Source organism: Phragmites australis, chromosome 23 (genome assembly GCF_958298935.1).
Source record: "Phragmites australis chromosome 23, lpPhrAust1.1, whole genome shotgun sequence".
NCBI classification, from domain to species: Eukaryota; Viridiplantae; Streptophyta; class Magnoliopsida; order Poales; family Poaceae; genus Phragmites; species Phragmites australis.
Window position 1 is genome coordinate 17,894,920 of NC_084943.1, and position 11,551 is coordinate 17,906,470.

Consider the following 11,551-nt stretch of genomic DNA (forward strand, 5'->3'; position numbering starts at 1 on the left):
CTTCGCACAAATACGGACAACAGAACCCAATTCACCAGTTGGTGGTCGCACGCTGGTCGTCTCGGATAGCCAGCCAGTTGCGCTCGACCAGATGTCCCGACGAAGACAAGGATGAAAACTCGAGTGAAGAGTTATGCGATCGTGCTCTATGGCTCGAGCAACCAGGTCCTAAAAGGGCCTCAGGCGCGGCCGCGATCACCAAGCGCGAGGCTGAACGCATGTCGTTGGCGACCTTCAATTTTCTGGCCTCACGGGGTCGGATTTTGCCAGGGGGTCGGCCGCAAATTACATAACTCACGAAGCGCCCATTCTGTGTATAAGGCTGCTCGGTGATGAGCCTATTTGTCTATTTTGTAGGACCTTTAGGACGAGCGTGGAACATGACTTGTAAGTACTTCAAATCCAAAAAAACTAAGCTTTCTGTGTTGCAGGACTTAACGGACAAGCACGATATCTCACCAAATTGTAAGCATTTTCATTTCAAGAACTTGACTGCCTGGTTGCCTGTTTCTTTTGCCGACCTGACAGTCAGGGGCTAGAACTACTAGGATATGTGATTTGTCTTCTTGTAGCTAGATTCGAGGTATGTTTAGCCCACTCCCTCATATCGATGGGACGTGATCCAAAATTGACCGCTCGTACCCTGCTAGGGAAAAGACGCCCGAGGGTTAATGACCACTATGCCGCAAGCCCTAGCTCAGGCCAAGCGCTGGTCACCACCAAATGGCTTATCGTGCTAAAGGTCATCCTTAGTGCTGGGAACTTTGCTAAGCGAGCGGGTCGACGCAATGCTCCCTGGGCACTACAAGCACTTTGAGGCTACTCGCCACCCAATCACAGAAAAAAATCAACATAAAGGCAAGCATCCTTCATTACAAAGCAACCACTCAGATAAAGCCCAGGGGCTGTTTCCAAACGACCTCAGGACATTCCTCCTATGACTAGACAGTCCAAAGGCAGGAATGAACGGCATACAAAAATGAGTCAGCATAGGCGCCGAGCTCATCCATGGTCATCCAAGTACCTTCAAAATTGGCACCGACTACCGGCAAGAGGTCCAGGTCAAGAAAGTGGTCGCGGACACAGGCAAGGGCAAGGCAGACGCTGGAAACTCTGACCTCAAAAAGGTGGTCACCTACGATCTCATGAATCCTCCACTCAAGGCCACGTGCCACCTTGGAGGCCGCCAGAAACCACTCAATATGACCGATCACGGTGTTCCCAAACGAACTTGAACATCGACGGACCGAAGCAATGAGTCGAAGGGGGCAAAGGCGCGGCTTAGTTGGTTATAGAATGCCACTCGCCGCTCGTTGCTCTCCTTGGTCATTTGCTCTAGGTCCTTCTGGGTCGCGAATAGATCCTCCCGACAATGGCGAAGGTGATCGTAGAATTCCTTTCTCTACAGGATGATTTCCCTGGTCACCCGCTCTAGATCCCTTTCTGTCATGAGTAGCTCCTCCCGACAGGCTGGTCAAGAAATAGGTCGTAAGTCACATAGGAGTTAGCTGGTCGAATCCTGCATGCGTAACTTGGGGCCAGCATGTGGCTCAGGTGGTCGAAATAACACACCTTGAAGATCGCGTGGTGTACTTGCTCGCTTGACCGTAAACCCCAGCTCACATACGGCAGCCGCTGGTCGGTGGGATCGTCGGTGGGGATGGTCGGGGGTCCTCCGAGAGCTTGGGGGCTGGTCAGCATAAATGGGGACTCGGTATGGGTGGATGGTTCAGAAACTCCAGGAACTCTATGACTACAAACAACACAAACTCACCAGAGAGTGAAAAGCGAGACGGGGGGCTTCATTCAAATATATTATAGAACAAAAGCTACAATCAGAGTTTTTACTCCTCGGTGCCTTCCACCCGGAAGACAGACGTCACGTGGTCCACAGCCCCTTGACACTCCCGCTGCAGTCGCTCCTTAGCTTCTGGTCCGACAACCACGTCTCCCTCTGGGACAAGGTCCAGGTTGAAGTTTAGGTCACGACTGCGGTAGCACAAGAAAATGTACTCCACAGTCGACCTCACCGCCTGCGCGCAGCCTCTGCACCCCTCAATGCCAAGGTGGTAGGGAGCTCAGAAAAGTTTTCTGCGAGGACCCTGATGGCATAGGCCCAGGCCCAGGTGGTGCGGCTATCCTTCGGCTCATTGGCTCCCAGCTTGAGGCTCCCCAGGGGATCTGCCAGTACCTTGAAGGCGTCTTAGAGAATTCTGAGGGTTGTGTGTTCGTCCTCCTTGAGCTGTGAGTGCTCGGCGGAAAGCGCGAAGTGCTCAGCGAAAAGCATAGCCTTCTCCCGTTGGAGCTCACCACACCTTTGCTACAACAAGTGACCAGCCCCCCTTTCTTGGGCCAGTTGTTTTTCGAGCTCGGCACACCTGCTAGCCACCACTTCCTTCTCCTTGACCAGTCTGCGAACAAAAGAGGGGATACGGCTGACCAGAGCAAGCAAATCAGGTGCCGGCATGGGCTCTTCGACCGGGGCCACGGGGACTGGAGCCACTGCCGACACTCCAAAGGACAAAGCCAGAGCTGGCAGAGGGATTCGAATGTCCTGCGTGGGCACCATCGGAGGAGTCGTGATAGGAGCCACTGTAGCTACCACGGTCCTACGGCAAACAATAGAGTTATTGAATCAGGAAGGAAAGGAAATTCAAGGTATCTATACCTACCCACAGAAACTTACCGTGGTGGCGGGGAGCTAAGCACAAGTCTGTTCCTCACGAAGCCATCAGACCGACTGGTCGTCGAAGATAACCTTGCTATGGGGCGGCCAATACTCAGGGTCCCGCGAGCGCGTTTGGACGACTCCGTGGTGGACGAGTCCCCTGTCGACCTCTTCCCACACTACGCAGGTGCTTGGTCCATGATGGTATGATCAGAGCACACCTGGTCGGCGCGGGCCTGGTCATGAGGCCTGATCAGAGCACACCTGGTGGGCGCACGCCTAGCCTGGTCACGTGGTGCCGGGTCATCGCGGGTCTGGTCGGGGCACTGTTGGTCGGCCTCCTGTTGGCCGTTACCGCTCGTAGAGCTACTGCCCGCGATCGCTGCCTGACCCTGAGTAGGCTGGTCGCCTCCCCGACCTAACGGGTTGATGTTGCGACCAGGTCGATGGGTGTCGGGGGTAGCAATAGGCGATGCTGAGGGTTGGCGGCTCTCATGTTCAATCTCCTGGAAGACCTCCTCGACCTCCTCAACTATCGGTTGTAAGACATCTACCTCGAGAAGACGCTGAATATAACTCAAGCCATAAGACCCCGACTAAGGAAAAGGCTTAAGTAGGAAACTCCAAAAAAATGCTAAACATACCAGTCTAACCCGAGCCCTCTCCGACAGAGGGAGCTCACACAAGGGGACACACGGAGGGCCACCCTTCCTGGTAGCCACCGCCATCAGTGACCTGACCCGCAAGTCGATGACCTCGTCAGGAAGATCAATTCAAAGGGAATAAGACACCGCTCGGCCAACACCTAGTGACAGGGGGACGACTATGATGTTACCCGCAGAACTCTCCCGGGTGTCATCATCACTCCCGATGTACAGATATTCTGGGTGACACCGTAGGAGAGAGCATGTGATGAGAACCACAAGAGGTAGTTTGTGAATGGAGGGCATGGACAGAGCATGACCGACGACGAGCGCCTTGGTGCAGCAGTGCTCGTCTCGCATGGATGGCCATGCCAACAATGGACCATAGAGGAATTAGCGTGGGCAAATATTGGAGGAGGGTCCTAGGAAGCTCACCACACCCTTGTTTGGATGGGAGAAGCGTTGTGGTGGCTGCTCGACACGAGACTGAGTGGAAACCATCAGAGTTGGGGAAGATGACACGCGAAAGATCAATTCGGTTGGGGAAATGGATGATTCGCACAGGAAATGGTGGGGAGGACCCTGGGCAACCTTCCTCTTCCTGATTTGAGGCTCAGTTGGGCTAAATCGGACTCAGTTGTGTGGGATTTGGGCCTCGGGTGGTGTTGTAGTGACGCTACTCTATTCTTGCATGTGTCTAAGTGAGAGAGCAGCTAGGGGGTGGGAGAATGGTGAAGGAGAGAGAGGCTCTAGGTGGCTACATGACAAGGGAAAAGGAACAAATTGCTGCTCTGTGAGGTGCGGCTGGATGATGGAGGTCGGAGGGAAGCCGTAGAGGCTGGATGGTGCAAGAGCACACGAGAGCAAGCGACAGTTGGAGGATGGCATGAGGGAAAAGGCACGCTAGACTTGTAGTGCGGGAGGACCGGGATAGCGCACCCGACAAAATGGCGTGGACGATGGCGAGGCTCATGGAGCCCATTTTTTGCTCCTTTTTGCTATTTGCTCGGATGGCATGGACGATGGCGAGGCTCCTGAAGATGCTATAAGAATTAGCGACACAAGCAGCTAGCATGGCACACCACATGCACATTAGAAAAAACCCCAGCCAAAACTCTAAGGGTTGTAAAATGTCTTGTTTTAAAATTTAAGAGGGCCAAATAATCAATTTAGTAGTTCAGGGGGTTTAAAATGAATTTCTGGATAGTTCAGGGGTAGATTGGACTCATTCAAGAAGATGGACAACACTACATGTCATGTGGCACCGATATCTAAGAGTTTCTCTCACATAGCTGAGACTGGCCAAGACGGTTAAAACTATGTGAATGACAGCAAGCGTTACAAGACCCAATTTTTTACTGTTTTTCGCTACTGTGGGCACAATTTTGATTCTCCCATGTTAGGTTGTAGGTCACTGAGTATATGGTCTAAGACTAAGAGGGAACTAGGTTTCCTTAAAAAAAGACGGTTAGGATTAACACTTGCGTTTCAGCACACATATCAAGAATCCTTAGAACAAATAGATGATGTTGCGCCACATAATTGGCCTATGCCAGTACACTACAACATGAACTATTCTTTGGCAACACATGCCTTGCAACAAAAATTAGATGCATTGCAGACATACCATTCCACAAGTATAAATTCCCTCTCATTCCACCCGCACCAGCACAAGGCCCGCAACCGCCGCCTCCCGCGAGGTGACTAGGGTTTCGCACCTATCCTTGCCCTACATCTCTCTAGCCGACGGCAACTGGTAGCTACCAGACTCCTAGCCAGCTACAACATGGAGTAGACGCCCGTGGTCCATAGCCTAGCCCGACGCCCGCGCGGAGGCATCGTCGCCAATCGATCGTGTGCTCTCTCCCTGCTACGCCGCATCTTCCTCCCAAGATCTGGTAGGGGAGAATGGGGTGATCCAATCTGAAGGAGCTTGAGGCCTCTCCCTCCCATCTATGTGTCCATCACCCTCCAGTTCTATCGGTGCATTTCCGATCTAGAAGTTCCAGATCTAGTTTTTCAGATCTGAAATTTATAACCATTTCTTGAACATCTAAACGGATTCAAATGTAAAAACATTCAATTACAAAGTTGTAGATATCATCGATAGGTAAGTACAATTTTTATATAAAGATCATCTCTATCCAAGATCATATGAAAAATTTATGAATTTTCTTTGAATATCGTCTGTGGTACATATGACTTGTCGGCACACGGAGTGCCAATAGGCCCTAGGACCCACTACCACGTATCATGTTGGTACACGGTATGCCGACAGGTCACTAGTCGGCACACGGAGTGCCGACAGGTACTTATTTCTGCAAATATCGAAATTTGAGTATTATGCAATTTTCCAATAAAATAATATTATTTTTAAAAAAGTCCCTTGTCGGCAGACAGAACATACCAATAATTCCAACAAGAAAAATTTACCTGCTTTTGTAAAGGAGACTGAAATTTAACTGTCAGTACCACATCACACATACTTTATTTTGCTTCTCTATGCACTTAAAGCAAGATAAGAAGGGTCTACAGAATTTTCTACCACAAAATTTTTATTGCGATCTGCAAATCTTGACCATTTTGATTGTTTTTCCATCCTTTTTTCAGCTTAGCGGGACCACGTAGGGGCTTCACCGGTGTCACCGTAGCGGCCTTGGATGCGCCGCGAAGGAGCAACGCCCCAGCATACGTATACCCAGGTTTGAGCCCTAGCGAGTCGACTCCTCGACAGGAGTCGTACCAATCGAGCTAAGCTCGACTTGCATCCTGATGTCCTGATGAACCCTGCGCCTAATCTCCAATAATATATATATTCCTGCTCACTTCTGTACAGTCTGAAGAAGAGAATGTTATTCTCCGAGTTGCTGGAATAGTTTACTGAACTTATCGCAGCGTTTGGATGCCAAAGTCACCTATTGGACCAGAGACCACTGCTATTATGACCTATGAGGCTATGACTACTTAATTACTTACTCATCTAACTCCGCGATTACTAATGGGTAAGACAGTGCTAATTAGTATGATGCACATAAACTATCTTGCCTGAATATCACTACGTATAAACAAAGTGGAGCTGATAACCAAATTATAGAATGCTAACACTCCAAGCTTAAATCAAGAGAATATTGGAGTCAGAGGTAAAGGTAATGCCAAAATTCATAAAGCCTTTGTTTCCATATGCATGTGCAACTTCAGATCTATCCACTCAGTTTTGACAGCCGACTGCAAGGTGAAAGGGGAACAGAGTGACAGCTGCCACTGTAAGGCCATCTCCAAAGTTTCCATTCCTTTTGCAGTTGTTCTTTTCATAAAGGGATTCTTATTCCCTTCAGTACTTCAATAATTTCTTTTCATATTTTTCATTACGAAGGGATTCTTATCTTCATTCTCTTCACCGTGTAATTCTTAATTCTCTCTTCTTTTCTTCATGAATCCTCTTAAAGGAAAGTTGTTGGAGATATGGTGGAAATAAAGAGAATGAGAATGAAGAGGAAAATCATGAAAGAAATGAAATGAAAAAAATATAGTTTGGGATGGTTTAAGGGCACGACAGAAGCAAGTTTTGGTTCCTAATACCAATTCTCTTTTGTTTGTTACGTGTGCTTTAAGACTGACTTTTCTTGCTTAATCGTCCATCTATTTTGACATGATATCTTTCCATATAAAAAAGTTTGTGATGACACGCCATGGATCATCTATAACAAACCAACATCAAATAAAGAAAACGTTGATCTGAATTTGTTCTTTGATTTCTTGGAAGAAACCATGTATTGACAATGTTCAGTACTCCATGCAAATTAAATCCTACAAGAAAGTCATAAATATATAGTACTTAATAAGAACAGAAAATAAACCCATGGGACATATTTTTTTCTCCCATCTTTTGAACACACATGGCACAGGCAATTTCAACCACTTCCCCCTCTCTCTCACATCAACCCCAACTACTAGGCCACAAGCCATCGGAATCTTCGCATCTACGTGGAGGGATCAACTACGTATTCAACTTGGAATATTATCAGTATATAGCCTTAGAGAGAGAGAGAGAGAGAGAGAGAGAGAGAGAGAGAGAGAGAGAGAGAGAGAGAGAGAGAGAGAGGTCCATTTCTCTCCGCACACGATGTTTCTCAGCATTTACACAAGCTAACCACCATTGCCAGCCAGAACAGCTATTTTCCGTTGCACGGTTCCTTTTCTTGAGGATCTGCACATTGTTGTGGTCTTCTGCAAGCAAGGCCACAGCCACTGCACAAGCCAAGCCTGCAACCAAAAGGTGCTGGTGGATACATCTCCAAGCAGAGCATGGTGGTGATGAGCTTGGAAGAGGAATCAATGGCTTCTCCCACTCCTACTTCCTGCGAAACGTGCAAAGGCGCCGGCGACGACGAGAAGAGGAGGAAGTGCGAGCTCATCGGGTACGACGCGCTGCCCGACTGGCTCAAGGACAACGAGTTCATCCATGGCTACTACCGGTGCGAGTGGCCGATGACGGAGACAATCCTCAGCATCTTCTCCATCCACAACGAGACCCTCAACGTTTGGTCGTAAGTCGTCCCGTCCCCCAGCATTTCTACAACTTAACTCCATTCTTTTTTTTAATTCAAGGAGCTATATATGCATGCTCTGCTGATCTTCTTGAGACAATTATTCCTGCAACTACATATTTACCTGATATTCCATTCTTCAGGCATTTGATAGGGTTCCTGCTGTTCCTGTGCCTGACAATATTCACAGCGATGGTGATCCCAAGGGACGACAGCGGCAGGAGCAGCAGTATTGCATCAGGGAGAGGCTACTGGGGGGATCTGGTGGAGATGGCCAACATGACAGTAGTGCTGAGGCACGAGGGACTTGCAGCGTGTCTCCTGCTGCCACCATCCGCTGCTGCAGCAGCTGGTTTGTCTGAACACGCTGATCAGGAGGAGATCCCAATCAGCTGTCCACCCAACACATCCTCCTCACTCTGTCATCATCATGCTGCCATCCAGATCCAGGCACTACTCGTTCACTTCTACTTCTGCCTCTCTGTTTGTTGATTAATTTGCTTTTCTAAGCACTTATGCTTGTTGACTACTATTAGGCTTGGACCTTAGTAGATCATTAGCAGAAGTAGTCTGTCAGTATCATGTGATCATGTGTTCTTGGTATTTGGTAATGGGGCCTGTCAAGGTACTGGCCTCAGGTAGGTGGTTTTTTTTATTGATTTTGAGTTAGTTGACATGTTTTAATGGGTGGTGCTGGGCTGCTGGCTAGCTGATCTGCAATGCATTTACACAGCAAGTCCTTTTCTTTTACTTTCCAATGCTAGGTACGGTTCTTAATAAAGTTGATGCATTGCTTTGCTTGTTGTTTTAGTTTTCATAATTTCTTAAGGGTGGTACGAGAAGTAATACTAATTTGGTTGATTTACTTAAGTAGTCTTTTCATGCTTCTGCCAACCACAGTGTTTCTCAAAGATGGATTTGTACTACTACTAGAGTAGAGTAGTTATGGTTCTTGCCAACATATTGGTTCGTTGGTGCCAGTGTTGATGTGTAGCTGGCTGAACCAGTTGGAATTTGCAAATGTGCCTGAAATTGTGGGTGATAGATATATGCAACTGTTAGAGTGACGTGGTGCAGCTCTGCCTTTATATGGATGTGAATGTGATGGACAACAACCATGAACTCTGGTTTGTGCAAGGCTTTGATTTGTTTTGGTCAACCATGGAAATCATGATGCATGCATTGAGGCAGCAACACTTGCGTTTGCTTTGAGATTTGTATTCTCTTCCATGCAACTGCATTCATCTAAGAAAAGGAACGTGGAAGCATTTTTTTTCCTAACATGAAAAACTTCAAACAGAGTTTCTGTTCATAAACATACCGAGAAATGCAGTGAACCAGTTTCTCTTCCAACTCCATTTCTGCTAGTTCAATTTCGATCAAGCGACAAATAAAGCACGAAATGCATGCGTGCTTATGCATTTGTAGATGGTGACAAAGCATTCAAACCTTGTACCTCCTGGATCTCTATCCAACTGTCCATGTCTGCATAAAGAGACATCCTCTTGTACCGTAGAAAAGCAAGTATACATCTCAGCTTTTAAAGAATATATCAAGTACTATATACCATGTTTTGATGCATAAACCCAATTGGATTTTCTCTAATCATAAAATCCTTTCAAAGCATCCAGTGATTCACTGTAGTAAATCTGACAAAAACTTCAGTTACTACACTTACTATTATGATCGATCCTTTACTGTATTAAATCTGACAAGAACTGCATGTGTAATGTGGTTGCAGGACCAGGACGCCGGCACGGACCTCGTCGCTGCCATTTCCGGCACGGCTGACCCGGTGACGCGGTGGCCGCTGTTCGCGTACCTCGGTGGCGCGATGCTGTGCCTGCTGACGAGCAGCGTCTGCCACCTGATCCTGTGCCACTCGGAGCGCACGGCGTACGTGACGCTCCGCCTCGACTACGCCGGCATCGCCGCGCTGATCGTGACCTCCTTCTACCCGCTCGCCTACTACACCTTCCTCTGCGACCCGGCGCTCCAGCGGCTCTACTTGGGCTCCATCACGGCGCTCGGCGCGGCCGCCGTGACGGCGTCGCTGGTGCCGGCGTTCCAGGCGCCCGAGCTGCGCCCGCTCCGCGCCGCACTCTTCTCGTGCATGGGCGCGTCCGGGGTCGTGCCCATCGCGCACAAGCTGGTCCTGTACGGCGGGAGCGCGCGGAGCGCCGTCGCGTCGGCGTGCTACGAGGCGCTCATGGGCGCGCTCTACGGGCTCGGCGTCGCCGTCTACGCCGCTCGCGTCCCCGAGCGGTGGGCGCCCGGTAGGTTCGACCTCGTGGGCCACAGCCACCAGCTGTTCCACCTCTTCGTCATCGCCGGCGCGTACGCCCACTACCTCGCCGGACTCGAGTACCTCAAGTGGAGGGACGTTGACAAGTGCTAGCTGGCCGGCGATGCCGTCGGCGCCATGCGCGCGTAGGTGGTAAACCTGCAAGAAGAGGTCGCACGTGTCTGAACTGTGACGGACTGACAGGTGGGCCCGGCCGATGTACGGTCGCTATAAAGGGCACCAGGTAGGTGAATTAGTGGCTGGAGTACAGCATTGAGTTGAGGTGATTCTTTTTATGCACTGCTTGATGTTTGACATCGACGGGATGGATTAAGGATCATGAGGGAAGAAGCTGGTATTTTGATTATGACGATTACCTGGGAGCATGTGAGGTGCCGTTTATTTGCATGCAGCAGCTGAATAGTCAGAAGACTCAGAACTGCTTGTACCGGAGAATGTTAAATTTTGTAAACTAATTGAGATCAATGAGTGTATACATATTACAGTATGTGTCTTACTATCTTTCCCTGTCTGAACCAGGGATTTCAATTTCATTTTATAATTTTTTTCGTTCACCGGTGAAAAGACTGAAATTTATGAAAATTCGGTCATTTTTCATCATCTGCTCTGTGAATCCTATATATCAGTGAAAAAAAATTCCGAAATTAGATATTTCATTCCCCTCCGAAATTCCTGAAATTCGTGAAATTTGAGGGATTAAAATTTTGATGAACATCAGACCGTGTTCAGTTTCAGAATTTCGGTCATGGGATAGCTTGAAACATTTTTCATGTTAACTCTGGAGTGCTCAGTGACAATTAGGATGTGATTTCTGCTAAATCGGTACAAAGACTGCAGAATCCACATCAGTGATCAAATCATTAATTGGCATCGATCTTTGTTGCCAAATGGTTCACAAAATTTGGTTTTGTTTCTACTGCAGTATTCATGCTTCTATCGCAGGCTCTTTCTGTCTTTCTTTTTCTCCTAGTGGGTTCTACGTGGCCTGAAGGAGAAGAGCAGAAACTGCTTGCATCTGCTGGAGAATCTAATATGCGATTAACTAACTGAGATCAATATGTATGTATCTCTCCTTGTGTGAATAATCAGACTGTGATCAGTGTAACATCCTGATTTTTTTTATTTTAAATTTCCTAAAATTTTGTTAGAATTGATTAAGGTTTTAAAATACATAGAAAGGTCAAAACCTATTTGCTAAAATAAATTTAATTCCTAAAAGAAAAGCCGCATTTCATTCCTTGGACCGAATTCCCCTTCTTTTCTCTCTTTTCCCTTCCTTTTCTTCGGCCATCTCCCTTTTCCCTATCGGGCCGAGCTCGTCTCCTCCTCCTTTCTTCACCCCACCTCCCGCCTGGGCCGACCGAAGACCAGGCCCAGCTGCTGCCGC

General features: G+C 48.2%; 1 protein-coding gene across 1 annotated transcript; it reads left to right on the plus strand.

Annotated features, from left to right (window-relative positions):
• Window positions 1-7,393: 7,393 nt before the first annotated feature.
• Window positions 7,394-10,660, plus strand: LOC133905805 (heptahelical transmembrane protein 4-like). Its single transcript, XM_062347572.1, has 3 exons — window positions 7,394-7,859; window positions 8,003-8,318; window positions 9,607-10,660. The coding sequence occupies exons 1-3, from the start codon at window positions 7,618-7,620 to the stop codon at window positions 10,255-10,257; spliced, it is 1,209 nt and encodes a 402-aa protein (XP_062203556.1). The 5' UTR covers window positions 7,394-7,617; the 3' UTR covers window positions 10,258-10,660.
• Window positions 10,661-11,551: the final 891 nt, after the last annotated feature.